Here is a 19,616-nt window from a genome sequence, read left to right on the forward strand (position 1 = left end):
TGTACCAGACTCTCAGACAAGGTGATGGATCACAGAAAAGCCACTGGAAAATGGACCACTGGTCCCACGGTGCTCAGCACCCAGAGCAAGACAGCAAAAGCAGAGGGGCCAAAATAAAAAAAACCCCCTAAACACTAGAAACCAACCCCAAATCCTAGTGATGAAATTTGACATGAATAATGAAGCTGTAGTAACTGACTGCAGTTTCTAAAGAACTTTGAGGTTTGAGAGATGAGGCAAGAAACCTCTGAAGGACAATGAGAAGGCCAGAAAATAGCATGTCACACACGTATTTCTCTTCTGGAGCCTTTATCCTTGAGGTGCACTTTGTAAATCACCCTCAAATATTCCTACCAGGTGGCAAATATAATAGCACCTTTGCTACACAAAGCAATGCTAACAAGCCAGTTTTGCAAGGGAGGGCTTTTCAAGGGCTAGAGAACCAGGGGAACAAAACACCAAGCTCATCCTTGCTGCCATTTAAACCAAGGTCGTGCACACCGGGATTCTCTTTTGTGCTCTCCCCTGCGAAAGAGCAAACCTGTGAGCTGGGGTGTCTCGGAAGGAGCAGCCCCTCTGGCCGAAGAGGGCCAGGTGGGAGCTGTGTGCCGGCTGCTCCCGAGCATCTGCATTTCCTCCCTTGGTCTCCATGCACAGCGACAGGGCTGGTGCTTGGGGAGCTCCAGCTCTTTGCTAATGAAATTCCCAGAGTTGTAGTTAAATCATTGTTATCACTTGAGCATGAGATGTGCTGGCTTGATAAGGCATTACGTAATTTTAAGATAATATTGTTGTTAAACAGAAATCTCCATGAGGATTTCAGGTCCATTCAAAAGCAGGATATGGTGGCAGGGGCCTCCGCCTGGTGAATTTCGGGCTAACTTTTTTTCTGCTTTGCACCCTTGATTTCCTCCCTCTGTGATGAGGCTATCAGCCCCTGTAAAAGCCAGAGCTGCCCTGGGTTACATGGCACATACTGTGTACGGGCACACTCCATGCTGGCCCATCACTTGCCAACACCTGTGAGGGCTCTGGATAGGAGCCTGACGGTGAAGTCCTTCCAAAAGCTGCTGCTGTTCCTGAAAGCTGCTGGAGCTGGGGCCAAAACATCCTCCTAAGCCAAGCAAAGAATCTAATCAGAAATAACGATTGAGCTCTGTTTTGAAAACTCTGATGGGCTACTCTTCCAGGCACAGTAAAATACAGCTCCAGTAACTAACTGCGAAATGACCAACATGCTTCCCTAGGTTTTAGCAATAACTGCACTACTAGCAAAGGCATTATTAGACAATTGAAATGACTAATCAAATCACTCAGGCTGATCTTAACTGTAGTATTGATACTGCCTATTAAGAAAAATAGATTTACACTCTGAACAGGAAAGCATTTTTAATGTAAACATCCAGTTGAATAGTTAGCAAAAAAGCTTTGGGAGTAGTGGAAGAGTAAAAGTTGACCATTTAATTGAAGGAAGCTGGAGTGAAAGCTTGAGATTTAATTCCAGGAAATGCAAGGGGAAAAAAAAATCTGAGGATCCAACTTATTTCCAAAAAGCCAAGGAAAACACTCCCGTACACAAAAAGGTCAAATCATGTAGGCAGAATTGCAAAGATATTTTGTGTTGCTTTATTCCAAACCCATTTTCATATATTTTAACCTTCTTCTAGCCCTGCGATTAAAATATTGTTTCTTGGTAATCCATCTGCTCAGTAAAATTTTGCACTTTATACACGCAAAATGAAAAAGTTTTGTGAAATTTGGTCCATCATGCTAGAATTAATTTTGGGAGGAATAAAAAGATGGAAACAACCACTCTCCATTTATTTTTTTAACTTTGCACACTAAGCAAAGTATATCAACAAAAAAACCTATGTTTTGAAATATTTGACAAATAACAAATGCCATGGTTTTTTCTTAGAGAATATTTAGAAATACTAAAAACTCTCACAATCTTTTCCTTTGGTTCTCTACAACAAAGATTAGGTAGAATTTTGAGTGCAGCTAACTCAAAAACCTGAGTGCAGCTAACTGCCTACACCACCTATTTTTTAAGACAGACCTTTATGCTTTAGTTGCCTCGTAGAAGGAAAGGTGTTTCAGTCATTGCTGACCCTGAGCTGCGTTCACAGAACCGGAACCATTAATTGTAGCCTATGTACATGCTTTTCTTCCTTCAGGCTCTTCTCTGTCAAAAGCCTTGCCTTGAAGGCAGGCTTCCCACTGCACGCCCGCCACCCCAGTGCCCCAGGAGAAGGTAGAACAGGCTCCATGGCGTCCACCACGACACCTGCAAAGCCTGCTTGCCCTGGCTGAGATCTCCGAAGCCTCTGCTGAAGGCGGTGGATTCGTACAGCTGTAGCGGATTAAATTTGCGGGGATTGTGCTGGGGCTGGATTTGAATTCTCGGCGCGCACAACTCGCACCTGAGAGGGGAAGCGATCCCTGCGGGTGGGGAGCTGCTCTACCGCCAGGAGACACGGGCTGGCCACCCCGCCTCTGCCGGGGGGCTGCCGAGTACGCGCCAGCCTCTGTGGTAAGTGTCTGCTTTCGGGTTAAAAATGCAAGCTGCACAAGAGAGTTACACCAGGAACGGTGTTGTATTTTCAATCAATTGCTTTTAGCGCTGAAATTTACAGTCCTGGACAGCGAAAAACGATGACAGCTGGGCTGAGTGAAATTTCTCACACGAAATATTTTGAGGGGAAATCTGTGGGTTTGCTCTCTTCATGCTTGCTGGCATTTAAATGGAATTTTCCCCCTCGCTTTGAAAAGAGTCATGTTTTTCACAGGACCGTTGGCTCCTCCGCCGGACCAGGCAGGCGCAGCCCTGTCCTGTCACGGCTGAGGAGACACCGGCCGGGGGAGCGTGGCTTTCCACAGGGCATCTCCTCAGAGGAGCAGCGGTGCCCGGGACGGCCCCAGCGGTGCCCGAGGGCCGAGCCGGAGCCGCTCGCGGGGATGGGCCCGGGGCTCCCCGCCGGCCGTCCCGCGGGAGCGGACGCGCTTCCCTTTGTGCCCGGCGGCGGGGCGGCCGCGTTGCCATGGGAACCGTCCCGGCGGCCGCGGCGGGCGGAGGCGGGCTGTGCGCGGCGCAAGATGGCTCCCCGAGGCGGCGGGACGCAGCGTGAGTGGCGGGCGGGGGGCGGGCGCGGGCTGCCCCCGGTGCCGCGCGTCCCCGGCCACCTTCCCCCGCCACCTTCCCCCGGCCCGGCCCTGCCCTCCCCTCCCCTGCGGGCTTCGGCCCGCCCCGCCCCGCGGCAGCAAGTAGCAGCGGCCGCCGGTGCCGCGGGGCGCGCTGACAGCCCCGCGCCCAACTTGTGTTGCAGGCGCGCCCCGCCGCTGATGCGAGAGCTGCCGCCGCGCCAATGCCAGCGCCGCGCCGCCCGGCCAGCCCCCGCCGCCCCCCGGGCCCGCCCCGCCGCCGCCGCCGCCGCGATGGCTCTGACCTTGTTCGGTGAGTAAAGCGCCGCCGCCTCGGCCCGGCGGGCGCGGGGCTGCCGCCCCCATTGTCTGCGGCGCGGCAGTGCCTGGGCGTGGGCGCCGCCCCGCAGGGCCGGGCCGGGCTGCGGGAATAACGCCCCGCCGGGGCAGCCCCACGCCGGCCCGGCCGGGGCTCGGCTGCCGCGGGCGGGGAAAGTTAGGGCGCCTCGGGAAGCCCCGGCAGCCGAGGGGCTGCGCGGCGGAGCCACGGGCCGGCTCGGGGGGACCCCCGGGAGCGTCGGGGCACACCGGGCGCAGCTCCCCGCGGTGAGCCGGTGCCTTCCTGCCGCGGGCAGGTCCGGGAAAGGAGGTTTTGGGAGTGCTGCTCTGGCCGTGCTTCACAGCCTGGGACGGCGTGGTGGGAACCGGCTTGAGAAAACTCCAGTTCAAACTGTTGAACATGTGGGTTCTCTTAAGTAACGTTTTTAAATAAGGCTTGCTTATGCTTAACATGTGCAATTTACAGCGGGCAAACAATAAAAAAAAAAGACCTCAAATTGTGTCTGGCAACATTAGGTTAATGCAGCAATGCAAAGGAAAGCAGAAATTAGTATAACTAAGGTCAGTACAGAGTTAACAGGATAATCGGGATACCCCTTCTTGAAAGAAGCTCGTGCACCACAAGTGATTTCTAGTGAATAGGTTTAACTGAGGATGCAAAGTCTGTTCATAGTGTTTAGACTGTGGATTTTATTTCATATGTAAACAAACGGCTTGCTTTCATTCATCTCCTGATTCCTGCACTGGTACAATTTCTTAAAAGAATAAAACCAGTTTTTTTGGGGTTTCTTAAAAATTGACACCTGCTGTATTATTGTGGCATATTGAGCCCCATCTAAAAACGAGATTAGCACATGTTGCAAGATAGCTCTCTGCAAGTAAAATCTATGCTATATTGGACTTAGCTACAGTGCTGTCTCCCATATTTATATTTCCTGCTCGAGTTTTTCAGGATGCAAAAGGTTCATAGGTCACAGTAAACTGTCTCTGTCATTATAGGCCTGATCTTGTCACTGAATTCTCGGGACTTCAGGAGGTGCAGGTCGGGGGGCCCTGCAGGTTGTCAGGTGCAGGGGTGAGGATCAAGCTCTTTAACTGAGAAGTGAAAGTGAACACAGAAATCAAATGGCAGATCGGTGGTTTTAAAACAACCTCTGTACATGTTACATTGTATCATTTTAAATTAGATTGTTAGAAAACATGTAGTTTGTTGCACTGGCACTGGAGGTAAATATTGTAGTTGTCCCTAACAGAAAAAAACTTTTAGGCTGAAATACACGCATTCTCTATGCTGAGTGGCATTACAATCTTTGCAAAAATTAAGGATATTTTCATTTTAACTTTTAAAGGAAGTGGCATTCCTATATCAGGTACAGGGTTTTTTTAACTTATGTGATTCTTTTCTAATTTGCATGTGTTTGATCGACTGCATGTCATATTCTATTAATACAAATTTGTGTTACAAAGTAACTTGATGTTTTTTGTATTATCACATCTGTTGTTACAGTAAATGACATTGATACATGTTAATGAGTCAAGAGAAGATAGAGTGGGGCGCTCTGCTGTGTCTGTCTAGTTTTTAAACATTATCTTGCTGATGGTAAAACCTCAGGGTTGCACCCTTTTAAGAAAACAAAAAGTAACGCTAAAACAATGCAACAAATATGGCTCATGTGCATCAACAAATGAATGTGGTGCCTTTCACAAATGTAAAAGCTTTAGAACACATCTTAAACTATGAATGTGAGGGTGTGAGTTGCGTAAATGCATAAATGTATGGGAGTGCAATATGTTTGCAGATGTGGTTGTGATTAATTTATGGTTGAGCTAGCACAGCTTACTGTGTTGCTGTGAGTCCTCTGAGCTGAGGTAGCTTGCCACACTTTGTCTCAGCACATAACAAAGACAGACTACAACATGCTTGCTTTGAGCTTCAGGAACAGTGTTCAGCCTTTATTTTGAATTTTGGCTGCCAGTGGATAGTTGCATTTTCAGTTACTGTGCCGGAGCTGACCCATAGTAAATCATTAAAAATATACAAAAGAGTGGGCTTTTTTTGTTTCAACACAACCCCCTACCAAAGCAATGTCAGCGAATCTGAGGAAAGGCAAAATAAATGTCTGAATTAATGTATCTGTTTTAAGGCATTAAGCAGCTGTAATTGTACAATTTTAAATTCACATCTATCTTATCCTGGTAAAATTGTCCTGAGCAGACAGGTCTCAGGGGAGTGGTTTCTTTGGTTCTGCTCACTCTCATAAATTCTAGGCGCAATATTGCATTTTTATTTTCCCTAGCCCATAGTGATATATCACACTGAACCAAGTTTCAGCATTCTCAGGTTGCTTTCTAATAAGTTGTGCTCCAAAAGCATGTAAAATTTGAGATAAATTGCCATGTCAACTTGGGGGGGGGGGGGGGGGGGGGAGAAAATTCACCAAGTTTCCTGGGCCCCTTTCAATTAGCGTGTACTTGTGTGAGCACAGCCAGGGAGAGGAGAGAGTTGGGAAATGTCATAATGTGGTTTCTCCACACTCTTGGGAGTGTTTTATGACTCTCTTGGTGCATAGTCCAAAGACGCTACTAGAAGAGGACAGGCCTAGAGATCAGGGTGACATTGTTGCAGATCCTGGATTAACAGGGGCACACACTTACCAGGCAGTTGAAAGTCAGGTCCTGTTGGAGGTTGCCCTTTGCCATTGTCCTCAGAGCAGCCCCACGTTGCCACAGGAGTACTGTCTCCAGTTTGCACCTTTGAGGTGGCACCTTGAGACTCTTGGGAAAGTTAGTTGTGAAAAGAGTTTTTAGTATTAACAGCATTTTTCTGCTACAAAACAAGGCTGTTACCCTTGGGCTTTATGTTCCTTCTGACTTACCTAACCTTTGCAGTTACAGCTTATTGGCAAGATTATGATGCAACAATAAAGTACAAGGGAGGAAAACATTAAGACTCTTCACTTTCTCAGTTTTAGTTATTTTGAAATTCTTTTATTCATCTTGTCATTGTCTCTCACTCATGACCTTCCAAGATATCCTGTGCTGACAGCTGGCTGTATGGAAGACAGATAGGGGGCTGCCCATGTTCCCCTGGTGCAGTGGTACAGCTGATGAGTCTGTTTGTGGTGTGGGTTATGGGAAAGAGGAGTTCAGCTGCGCCACAGATGGGAAGAGGAAGAGCAGCCCCTGTTGGAAGCGGTCAGCAAGGGGAGAGCCTGGAATTTGTTAGCTGGAAACATACCTCTGTTACCTCAATCATGTGGGCTACTTCAGGCAAACCAGCAGGGTTCATAGTTACACAGAGTTAACACTCACAGACATATGGAGTGATTTTGGCCTGTGCAGGACCAGAACTTGGACTCCATGATCCTTTTGGGTCCCTTGCAACTCAGGATATTCAGTGATTATGTGATAAAGTTACAGAGGCAGAAGCAGCCTGTTGTGACCACAGGTGGTCACCCATATGTGCCGTGCCTTTTGTGGTACCAGTAGGGTACCACAGTAGGGGCAGTAGGGTTTCACCAGTACATTCAGTCTGTGTTCCAGTGGCCAAGCACTTGCAATGCAAGTTTGATCTAACAGTGGAAAGCAGATTCTGCACATGGACTGCATCAGCAAAAGACTGGAAGACAGTCAGTTTCTCTGAGAAGTGGAAAAAAAAATTGCTGTCTGATCCTTTTTTTTGTTGCAAATAACAGATGCAATAGGTTTGATATCCATGTGAATTGCTTATTAAGAGTTGGTGGGGATTTTAAAAACATCTTAGTCCACACAAAGTGCACATTTTCACATACAGTGTGTGTAAATGTCTGGAACTTGAGCAGATGTCCAGTTCTAGTGCTGTTTTTCCTCCTACAGCACAGTCATGTTGTGGTGGTTACAGGTGTAGCCTCCTTTTTCTCTCTATTTCTTCCTTCCTGTTGCAGCAGCTGGAATGGTGTTGAAGCCAGTGTCCTTCTCTGCCATCTCAGCACAAAGTCCAGTGGCTGCATGCCCAGCCTTTGGGGAGCTGGGTTGAAGCCACTTTCTGGTTTAGCAGAGAGGTGGCTCAGGGATACCCACCAGTCCTGCTGTGCTGAATCCCTGCAGGGTAGCAGCTTCCTAGTGACAGGAAGAGCAATCAGTCACGTTTCTATGGCTAGACTTCCTAAAGCCATCTGTTAATACCCTAAGATATGAGACTGCACAGGGACATGGCTGAGGTGTGTGCTGTCATTCCACTTGGATGACTCAACTATTGGAAATATAACAAACAATGTAGAGGGAAAAGGAGGGGAAGTATTAAGTTATCCCACTGTTTGCTTATGTCTTTGAATATCCTGAAAAGTGCTTAAAGAAAGTCAGCACTGTACTTTGAAAGAAAAATTGTTTTGTTATGTTTAGTGCTTGTGAGTTGTCCTTGTCTTTTATGAATTCCCTTCCTGTTCATTTATTTGCTCATCAACTCTCTTGTGTGAACAAAGGAAGACATTTCAAAACAGCCAGGAGAGATCTTCATGGACATATTTGTCATTAGTTATTCATGCTCTTGCCTTCTTGCTCACAGCCTGCCAATGGATGAAAACTCATCCCTGAGTATTGGTGGTTAAGAAATGAGAAGTGAAGCAATTCTCTTTTAATCTTCGAAGTGCTTGCACTCTGATGAGTGGCTACAGATGAATGGGATTACAGACAGAGCTGTAGTCAGCATGACAGATACGGTTTTACAAGGAGATGATGAACAAGGGCAGTTTTTAGAGAAATCTATAGGGAAAATACCAGAATGAAAGAAATGAGCAATACACTGCTACAGGCAGAAAGGGCAGGGACAAAGAAGCCAATGGTACCTCCATTTCAGGTGTCCATATATTTCTAAAAGAGCACATAAATATTAATTTGCTCACTTCACATAATTGCTTCCATGGCTGTGAGCTCTGATGTCATACTGAACAGAATTAATTTTCTATGACTCTATTTACTACTACAGGTATGAAGTGAACCTTTTAAAGTAAGTTGTTCCATACTTGAAATACTAATTAACAAATTACTATTTCAAGTTCTATGCATCTGTGATTACTGTTCTCCATGCAAACTGTACTTACTGACTCATGGCTGCTTCAAAAGGTAAGATATGCTTATATTGGTTCAAGCACATATTTTCTAATGTGTCTGTCTTAAAGAGAGAAATTTTCCTCTAAATAAATTTTTTGTTTGCTTGGGAAAGGGCATTAAATTTTAGAGTGCTTGGTTAGCACAGGTACATAAAAAGTAAGTGTTCCTCTAAAAATGGCTCACAACAGGTAATGCTGCAGATTCTCTGTAGGATAAGGAATACACAAAAATTAATCTGCTTGTTTCTTGTCTTGTGTGCAGAGCCTTCTAAGAACAGGAAATAAACAGACTGCCTACAATTCAAGTTCTTCTCTATATTTATATATGTGGCTCTGAACTATGCTTAAAACTTGTGGTTACCTGTGTTGGTAAAGTTTACTGACAGAGCCCCTTAACTAAAGAGTCCAGTCATACCAGAAAAGTGTTCTCTGAATATGATCCTTAACTGATGTAGGTAATGGTTGTTCATGGAATTGGGACATTTATAATAGGGCTTTTGTCACTACAGGGAACATAAATGCAGGATGCTATAGGAACAGTACCTGTAGGCAGGTACTAGATGCTTCTAGGCCAAAAAAAAAAGTGTAAAGAACTTTGAAAACTTTTCAGAGCATAAGGTAAGCAACAAAGTGAATACATATCCTGTGTGGCACTGCCTGTGCTGGGTCTTTTTCACCAGAAAAACAGTGAATTCAAAGTGATCTTTTTAACCTGGTGGCAATAGATTCTCTTGAAGTGGTTAGCCCTTGCTTAAAATACTTGGGCTTCATTCAGTACTGACTGATACCAAGCTAATTTTAGAGGACATTTAAGCAATTTAACATCTAGTCACAATGGGAACTACAAGTAGTCTAATTAGATGAAACAATTTAGGAATATTAGTACAATGTTTAGGTTTGGGGTTTTTTTAACAGGATTTAAAAATGAAGGTGATTTGTTAAAAATTGAAACCATTTTAGAGAGAAACTAGACCTTCCAACTCCCATTCATGCCTCTGGAAGGAAAAGTATTCAAGTGCTGAGAGTTCTAAAAATATCTTCTCCTAGGTGCTGGGCTAATCTTTCATGATTTATAGAACCAAATGAAAAAAATAAGGAGAGCAGGCTTGAAAAGGTTTTGACAGCAATGCAATCAAAATAAAAACCTGTATAGGATCTATTAACTAGTAAGTTGGTACAAATTGATCAAAATATCAGAGAAGTGACACTAACAATATAGACAAGGATGAAAAAGCTTGAGTCATGGCCTCTCAGCTTAGTGCTTAGAAGTGTGCTTCACACAGTGACTAGTATAAAATTGTATTTCCTTTCAATTGTGGGTATTGTATAAGAATCTAAAGAAATCAGAAGTTTGAGGGTTGTTGCTGCATCTGGGAAGGATGTGCCCAACTGTGTGCTCAAGTAATGAATTACGGTGAGATTTTAAAATTTAAAAATTTTAGAAAGGAGATTCTCTTGTGCTATCATCAGCTCAGGGACATCCTTGAACAATCGCATCCCTTTCCTCCATGATGCCCCCAGATCCACTAAGAATGGAGACAGTCTGTGTAACACAGAATCTCTTCTGATTATGTTGAAGTGAAAGACACTCTGGATGTGAGGATCTAGGAAGAGTTCCCCAGCTTTCCTAATGCATGCTTCACATCAGCCAAGGACTGGTGTTTCAGGTGTAAATGTGGGGTTTCTTCTATTTGTTTTGGGCTCTGCTGATGCTTTTTGCTTTGTCAGGTTTTGGGACTTTATTCCCTCACTAAGTCTCTCCAAGAGATCTTAACTGGTTTTTTAGGTGTACGAAAAGTTTTCCATTGATAGAAAGCACATCTCAGTGTTAAGAAAAGATTGTGTTTACTCTCAGTGGCAGTACTACAGTCATAATTTAAATACTGCTTTAATCAGTAAGCTCAAAGCATAAACCCAGTACAAGCCTTGAGGAAGACTCACGCTATTTTTGTTGAATAAAGGCAGATTAATCAGGTTTCCCCAGGGATGCAGACACAGGTAACTGCTCTGTGCAGTCTAAGCTGAATGTGCATTGTTGGACAATTCTTGTTTTCTGAACGTGGGGTGTAGCATCCACAGCTCAGGCTACTGAGCTGCTCCACCCTGTGGACAGAGATTGTACAGTTCTGCACACAAATGAAGCAAAACAGACCTGAGACCTGGCCCAAGGGCACTTTTGTGGTTATTAGCAGAATGTGAGATGCTTCCTTCTCCCTGATAAAATCATAAACTGGCTTGGTTATTCTTTCAGTGGCATGGATTGTATCTGTCTTGTAACTCTTCACAAATGATAGCGGAAAATTAAAAATCCTCTAGATTTTGCTTTTTTGAGTCTGTGTTGAAACAAGGAAAAATGCCATTTAAAGTCTCTGAAATGTTCGGTCTTCTAAAGCATTTAACAATATAGCTAGGACTTTGTAATTGTATGACATCTGGGCCTCAAGCACCCTCACTGGCCATGCCCAAGAAGAAGCTGGGAAGAGTTCCTGCAGTTCTCCATGCTGTTCTGAGGGTTTGGCTGTGTGTAGAGTGAGTGATTGGTCAGTGTCCGGATTCTAATCTGGGGAGGGAGGAATGTTGGTCACACCTAGCTGGGAAGCCAATAGTATTGCTGTGTGTGCAGCAGCCTCTGTGAATGTGTAAAAATTGGCTGACATTTGACTTTTACAGCACTCTGAATGAAAAAGGTATATAAAATGAAAACGGTATCTATGAAATGATTTCACAGTTGCTGGAAATCGTGCTCATAAAATTCTATTTATTCCTGTGTGAGTCTAATTTCCATGATCTATTTTGATATATTAATACCTGAATTTATTTTTGTGACTTTATTAGCAGTTCTGTGATAAGCATCATGGAAGGCTGGTTTGCTTTTGGTTAAAATATTGTTAATGCTGACAGGATGTGATAAAGTGGTCTGTTTTTCATGTGACTGAATCTTAGTCCCTTGGGAGAATGCATTAGGAAAACTGCATCCTCTGGTTGTGGGCCTCTGAAGAAGCTGCAGGCTAGACCTTCCTGCTCACAGTGAGCAGGTAACTTCCTTTTGGCCTCTGTCAGTTCTGCAAGGAAGCCCACTGTCACGTCAAGCTTTGGAGCAGGTGGCAGGATCTGGCTCTGCTGAAAACATCACATGGTTGGGTCTGGATACTCCTGGTGCTGATGGGAAGTGGTGATTTCCTCTCTGCTACAGTCCTCATCTCCATCTCCTTCTTGCTTCCTTTGTTGCAAGAGCAGTCTTGCCATTGAAGAAGCTGAAATAAAAATACACGTATTCTGATCTTGATCAGAAACTGAATCTCCCAAGGCAGCTTGCTTGTGTGAAATTTCACTCTAAAAGTAAAGGTAAAACTCTGCTTCCTAAACACTAGAATCGTTTTGTTGCCCACTGCATTGTGGTGTGCTACCACAGCTAGAGAACCACAATTGCAACCATTTAAATTACATAGCAAGTACAATAGAGCATCATAGAATCACAGAGGGGTTTCAGTTGGAAGGGACCTTAAAGGTCATCTAGTTCCTACACCCCTTGCTATGGGCAGGGTCACCTGCCACTAGATCAGAGCTCTGTCCTACCTGGCCTTGAACACTTTCAGAGGTGGGGCAGTCACAGCTTCTCTGGGCAACCTGTTCCAGTGCCTCAGCACCCTCACGGTGAAGTATTTAATGTAGGAAATTTTAGAGTACTGCTGCAGCAATGAATAAGGAGAGACTAAATTATTTATTGTGTGATGTAAATAGGGGACTGTGGAAAAAGTAGAACAGTTCTGAAAAACAACCCCAGTGCATTAGTACAGTACCTGACCATTCCTTGTGCTCACATTGGCAGGGTACAAGTCAGTCTCCTCAATGCTGAATTAGTATCTGATCTGTATACAGTCCAGAGTAGACTACAGACTATAGAAGTCACTGATCATTATTTGGTAGGGCCAGTCTTCCAGTGTTTTTCAGCTGTGCTTTATGGTTTCCATGTGAATCTGGATGCAATGTTTCAGTGCAATCTTGGATCATTTTTCATTTAAAAAAAGCAGCCTACAAAAAAACACCTATACAGGATGTACTTCTTCCTCACCTCTGCCTTACAGGCAGAACATGCATACATGGGTACATCCTTCCAATAAAGAAAGCATGATTTTGACACAGCAATTAATTCTTCTGGTTCCTTTTGGGTTTTTTTGGTTTTTTGTTTGGTTTGTTTTTTTGTTTTGTTTTTTTTTTTTAGTATATTTATAAATGGGACTTAACAAATGTTGACAAAAATCTTCACTGGTTTAATAGAAGCAGGAGGAGAGGAAGCTTGTCACAGCATTTGTTTCCAGTGGTGAGCTCATATGCCCATAGCTGTGCTGGTGCTGTGTTGTGGTGCTCAAGGAGCACCTGGCTGACCTATGTATCTCTCCGATGCCATGTCAAAGCAAGCTGTGGTCACAGTCCCCTCCGATCATCCTTGTGCGCCCCTCCTCGGTGGCAGAGCAGCAAGCACAGCAGTAACTCGATGGAGCATTTCTTATTCCTTAGCTTTTGTTGAAGCTGTACCATATAAGAAGACACCCCACCCCAATCCACCTCCAGCTGCATTAGACCAAAGACGAGGATTTTGTCTCAACTTGCACTTTTGCAGGCTCAGAATTAGCAGGAACTGAACCGTAGCCCCTGTGTCACAGCTGTCCCAAAGCGAGATGAACCCCAGGGTGGGACAGAGCACGCAGAACTCCTGGCACAGGAAGTTGGGAGATGCCTCCCAAGCAGCCTCTGAGATGGGTGAGTTGCAGACTGCTCTGCCAGGGGAAGAGCTCACTCTGGCTAACTCTGCTTGTTGAGCTTTCTTCTCACTTAGAAAGGTCTGTGAGAAGCAGAAAGATCTTTTTTTATTGCTTTTTTGGTGGGGTGCTGCTGGTAGTCATGACTTTTAAATGTAAAAAACTGGCATCTTCCTTCTCCCACTGCTGTGCAAGAGCAGCTGAGGAAGACACAGGCAGGGCTTGCTGTGTCTCAGAGCTGTCTTAGCATTTGCCCTTCTTTCTGTACAGAAATCCTGTGTATCAGAGTCTCTGACAATTGCTTGCAACGTTCTGCCTCACAGTCGTTCTCACCAAGCCATGTAGTCAGGCCAGGACCATTTTTAAATTATAAAATGGATTTTTGGTCTGTCACATCCTATCACTATCCTTGCATCTGTCTGTATGTGTTTTCCTGTGCTGTCAATTGCCACGATAGGGTACATTTTATAAAGTCAAAGTGGAGCTGAAGGCGCCAAAAAAGCTGTTATCCAGAGAGACAATGCTGGCTGGGGGAATACTGGGTTAGCAAGACTTGGGAATAGAGATACTGATCTTTCTTTGATCTATAGGAGGGCCTCTGCTTCTCTCGCCAGCCACTATTTTCTGTTTAGATGTCTTATTATGTAAGACTAAGTCTGCTTTTCACTTGTGGACATTCCATGGGATCTTAGTTCCAGTAAGGATGCTTTGATATCCTAGAAATGTAGCTAATAATTGTTGGAAACCTGTTTAATGTACTGCCATGATAACATGAGAGCTAATAACTCAAGTTTCCATTATTTATGGACCAATTCGTCTTTCTTCTAATTAGTGGGAAAAAAGGAGAAAGAAAACAATTTCAAAACAGAGACAAGAAAACCATCTGAATTAATCTCCTGTAGGGGGAAAGAAACATATGGAGTTACCTGAAAAAGGACTTGGAGGTTATCTCTGAGCATTGATCACTTCAAGCTTTCCAGCTATTTCTTCCATTCTTTCAGGGCAGTAGCAAACCTTTGTTCAGCTCTGCTTCCATGATCTCAGCAGCCTGTTCGCAGCTCCGCTGACCTGATTTTCTCCTCCCAAGCACAGAAGGAACTGAGGACAAATGGGAACCCCACACAGAAAACCTCTCAGTGCTTGCAGAGCTGCTAAAGCACCTCTGAGACCGTTTGGCTGCTGCTCCAGCCCCACAGTGTTCTGGGTGGTGCAGGAATGCAGCCAGAGCACAGGTTCTCCATGGACTGGTCCTGCTCTCTCTTCTTTGTCTGGTTCCTGCCTAGTACAGCAGATGAGCCTGCCAAGGAGGAAAACATTATGAAAAAGATGGTTGTAATGTGATAAACGGGGAGGTGCTGTTGGGTGAATACCTTTCACCATAGTTCTTTGACTGCAGTTACAATAGTGAGTCATGGAATTGCCAAAAAGTAATGTGAAGTTTTTGGCTTTTCTCCCTGGAACATCCTAATTCGTTTCATTGGAGGTCTCTTGGATGCTCTATATGAGAGTAGGAAAAGAGTGGTACATCTTTCAGACTGGGGAGAAGCTTACAGCAATTGGAGAATGCCTTTTGGAATAAAAACTTAAATTCAAATTAAAAGAAAAGGCATCACACCACATTGTTTCCATTTCCTGTCTCAGACCCTGCCAATAATTTTTTTTAGGACTTTCCTTCATGACACTATGAAAAACAATAATGATCCTGGGCAGGGGTACTTCACTTGGTCGTTGCATCTGTTCTGGAAATAAGGACGTAAATACAAACCAGATTTTTGCCTGAGCTAGTTGTGTGCGTTATTGACAACTGTTCTAGAAAATGAAAAATCTGTTTGTAATAGGAATCATAATAGGTTTGTTATAACTTGATGGTCTAAGAGTTTAAATGGGTCAAGTTTGAGGATGGAGGGGCTACATCTATTTGACCATCTGCCACAGAGAGACATGCTTTGGAACATGTGAGTCTGTCTTGATGCCAGTTAGAACAGCAGTCAGAAATCAGATCTGCTCTTAATTTTCTGTGGAAGGCTCTGATTTTGGCCTGGGCTGCTAATGGGTGGTTTGGCTTAGTTTTTTCTTACCCCAGGAGGCTGATGAATGCACAGCAGCTATCTTGGTCTAAAATGCAAGGGCAGACAAGTTCTCAGCAGGTTTTTACCAATAGATAGGGTGGCAGAGTCAGTCTTGTGCTCTTTTATTGAGGTTTAGCTTTTGGTAAAGCAACACTACTTAAAGGTATATTTTAGAGCAGGAAAGTGAACTTATATTCCTTATCTTGGTGTTGTGTGTGGAAAAACAATTCAAAGCAACCAAGCAAACAGTGATAAAGCATGTCTCCCCATCCAGCAAATTAGGGCATTATGCAGTGGATGGAGGGGTTGTATTTCAAAAGTGCTTGTTCTTTTTTTAGGGTCTCTTCTGCTCAACTTTGACAGACATTGTATTCAGGGGAGAAGATTAATTTACAGCTAGAAGATACTTTTACACCATATGTTGTTCTTTTTCGATAGTAGAGTAACTGTTCAGAATATTTGTCTAATCCAGCTCCAATCAATATTCCCTGTTAGATGTGTTAGAGAAATGAAGACAAAAACTAATTTTGTGAATGCTGTGAGGCTGTGACTATAACAATTGTCACTGGCTTGAAGTAATGGTAAAACTGATGTTCCCTTGTTAGTATTATTAATGTTTGGAAGAAGTGAAGCAAGCAGTGGGAAATGAGCTTTGTCTCTGTGCAGGCAGACTTTTAAAATAGGAGACAAAGAAGGATTTGCCGAAGAGACAATAGGAAAGGAAATGTCGAAGGGTAGATGTTTTCTCCTGTGTTGTCCCTTGTCAGGGTTGGAATAAGAGCAATAGCCTCAATAGCTATTTCTCCAGCCTTCCTTGTGAACTTCACTGGCCATGACCAAAACAGTGTCTACAAAAAACCAGTCTGGATTTAAAAGCAAAATTTGATTACAGTATTCAAGCTTGTGTTACTTGACATTACTCTGAATTTACAGTAAACAAGAGTTTGCTGTACTGATCTAAAAGATACTTGGAAAAATTTTCTATTAAATCTAATAGAGGTAATTCATCCAGAAAAGGCCTATTTCTGAAAATTTTGACCTTGCAAAATTAGTTTGCAATAGACCTTTTAAATAACCCATAGGGAGGATGGGAAACTGCCAAAGTCATTGATCCAGCACTTCAGGCCTGCAGTCAGAGACAGTTTTGTCACAATAAATTTAAAAAAAAAAAAAAAAAAGACAGGCTGTTTTTCTTTTAAATAGATAATTAGAGGGGCATATTTGATTTTGACAACATCATCAGTTGGAAGTTGTTTGCTCTGTAAATTAGACATTTCAGGATATATGTGAGCCATCATAACTCCTGGTGGTGATGTAAATCAGAGGGTTACAAGACAGCCTTTGGCCTGACTCAGTTGTTATACCTGCAGCTGACCTGCAGAGCCATGTCAGGAAGCAATTCCCATCGTGTCTGTCTTTTCTTAGAGAGCAAAGGTGGTGTTCCCAGTAATACTGAAAATCAGCAGCAGCTTGTTGTCTGGAGACTGAGATAGCCCCCTGGAAACAGAAAGCAACATTAAATTCTGTCTTTATTAAATGCCCACAAGGTGGCTCTTGTCATCTTTTTATCTCTCTGAGACCCAAATTTTTATACTTTCAGCAACACTAAGAAATAATACTAGATGTTTGGAAATTTATCTTAAACAGTAAGCTACCTGTGCTTTCAGGGGGTATTTCACCACTCCTCCATTAAACTACTGTCTAGAGAAAAACAGCTGTGTTTTGCTTGTTGTCATTGCATCTGTGAAAATTTCACCTTAAAATTTGAGATTAATTTTCATTTTTTTGCTGTAAAGGATTTTTTAAAAAATTATTTCTCATTACTCATGCAGTCATATGCCATCTATCTGGCAAAGAGGAGAAAAAATGAATACTTGCTTCCCTTGATTTGGTTAAATGAAAATCTAGAAAGGAATGATTTGCAGCCTGGTCTAATCACTTAGAGGATGAGTTCATTTCACTGCAGCAGTGCTTGTGATGAGCAAGATATTACTTCTTAAAATTTCCCATCATTCATAAAGAGGCAATAATAATAGACCTGCTCATAAAAGGCATTGAACTCTGGCTGTTTTCAGTGGGTCTCTCATTCAACCCCATTAGAAGCATTCCCACAGAATTTATTGTTGCCAGATCAGACGTTTGTAGAAACAGGATGGCAATGTGATCCGGTTTTTTTTCCCCCTCAAGACTGATGTAATTATCAGAGCATGCCCTTCTTTAACCCCCTTCACTTTTGCTGAGTGTGCTTTCTTGTCTCCCCCTTGGTCACATCAGAGAAATGCCATTAGCCTGTGTAGCTTTCTGGGGCATTGTTCACACTGACTTTCTCTTAATCATTTTTTCTCCAGTAATAATTAGAAACCTAATTGTATTTTGTTGGAGTGGTAAAAGCAAAAGCATGAGAGGATAAAAGAGCAAATAAAAAATAAAATGTCCTATTAAAAATTCCTGGAGCACAGTGTGCGTGATGTGGTGCCATCTTGCAACTGAAGGGATGCTTTCATTATTGGTGCCTGTTCTCAGGGATTTGCATCTTTCCCTTAGACTGTATTTTGCTCTTGCTCTTCTCCCAGATGGGAATGCCTTTGAAAAAGAGAAGAAAATACATTGAACTGTTATCTTACTTAGACAACTGAAACATCATTTAATTTTAAAAGTCCAAAGCATTTAAAAGACCACATGCATTGGAATTTATGGGCACTGAGGAGTGTAGTAGCTACCTGTGCCAAAGGGCAAGGCAAAGGAGTAAAAGACTTTGTGTAGGAAGAGTTGTCGCTGGTGGCTGTCGCCTCTACCCACAAGCTTGGGCACATCCCTGTGGGTGGATGGCTTTAGCGGTGGAGTGCCTTTCTTGTGTGCCAGCTTTCCCAGGGCTGGCCTGGGAGCAGCTGGGTGTGCTTGAGCTGGCTGCCTGTGACCTCTGCCTGCAAATTGCCATCTCCTGGCGGAGAGGAACCATGTAAGCTGGCGATAGCTCCTTTTTAGACCTAGAGGTAATGCATCTCTGTGGTCAGACTGGGATTTAGTTGGCATTTAGCAGCTACCTCACTCCAGCTCCCCATCACGGCGGGTTGTGTCAGCCGTGTTGAGTTGGGTTCAGAGCAGGGGGTGTTCTGCTGGGAGGATTTGCTGTCTGCGCACCACTGGGGTGCATGTTGAGCTCTAACATCTGCCAGCATGTTAAACTGGATGCCTGTCTGCTGTCTTTTCCCTACGTGGAGAAGGTGGAGAAAATCTGTGGTGGTTTATTTGGAGACTTGCACTGAAGCTCCTTACAGCAATGGTGTCTTAGGAAGAGCCTTGATATGTCTAAAAGTTTTCAGAGCATTTTTCTTTTTCTTAATTCAAAGGAAATCATATGCCAAAGATAACATTAAAGTAGCATCAAAGACTCAATAACAGTCTAGAGGTATTAGTCATCACTGCTGAGTGTCATACAGTATATTGTACATTCAGGAATTGGCAGAAATGTGGTGCTTATTGCCTGGGGTGTTCTCAGCCCTGCGGGGATCTTCCCATAAACAAAGGAAACTCTGTGATGCCCTGGTTGTTAAACCCTAAGTGTTTTCTGCACGGCCCCAGGCCATATGTGCCATCAGGCTCTTGTCATTAATGTCTTTGTTTTAAGGCACTAACAGAGCAACGTTATGTTTGGGTTAACATTATTTATTCAGTGACTTTTAAACCCCGGCTTTTTTTTTGTAAAATAACAGTGTAAGAGGTTTTGTTTAAGAGAAAAGGAATATTCCAAAAAGTTGCATGACATTTCTTTAAAAATGTTCTGTAAGTCTGTGCAAGATATTTTGGTCAGAAATAGTTTGTTGCCCCTTTGCTTTGGGAAGGTGAAGGCAAGACAGGATTGAGCCAGAGGATCATTTCTCTTTTTGTATTCATGTGGAGGACTTAAATGCTGAAAAAGTATTTGTTTCTAAGAAAACATTCCTTGCCAGGTAAGAAAGCCTGACCACAGCTTTCCGAGTTGTTTATTGACACCGACTGAAGTGCAGTTTTCTGCAGCCTTTGGCAGCTGTGTGTGGCCCCTGAAGCCAGGGCGGGTGAGTTGGTTTCCACAGGACCTCATGTAATGGGCAGTAGCCACGCATGTGACACTTGCTCTTTGCATCAAGGTCCTGCTCCTGCCCACCACCCCATTACAGATTGTCATTTAACTTACTGCTCCTGGTAGCAGAGGGGTGGAAAGAGGCTTTGTGGAAAGAAAG

The 19,616-nt window shown here is 43.7% G+C and overlaps 1 protein-coding gene across 1 annotated transcript in view; it reads left to right on the top strand.

Annotated features, from left to right (window-relative positions):
• The first annotated feature begins 3,066 nt into the window (after nucleotides 1–3,066).
• Nucleotides 3,067–19,616, top strand: part of CHN1 (chimerin 1) — a 96,829-nt gene continuing 80,279 nt past the window's right edge. The window contains exons 1-2 of the mRNA XM_082284614.1: nucleotides 3,067–3,124; nucleotides 3,327–3,454. Of these exons, the coding sequence (XP_082140740.1) occupies nucleotides 3,343–3,454 (112 nt within the window). The 5' untranslated portion in view covers nucleotides 3,067–3,124; nucleotides 3,327–3,342. The remainder of the gene's footprint in view (nucleotides 3,125–3,326; nucleotides 3,455–19,616) is intronic.

The sequence above is a fragment of the Coloeus monedula genome (genome assembly GCF_965178545.1).
Source record: "Coloeus monedula genome assembly, chromosome: 7".
In the NCBI taxonomy this organism is placed as follows: Eukaryota; Metazoa; Chordata; class Aves; order Passeriformes; family Corvidae; genus Coloeus; species Coloeus monedula.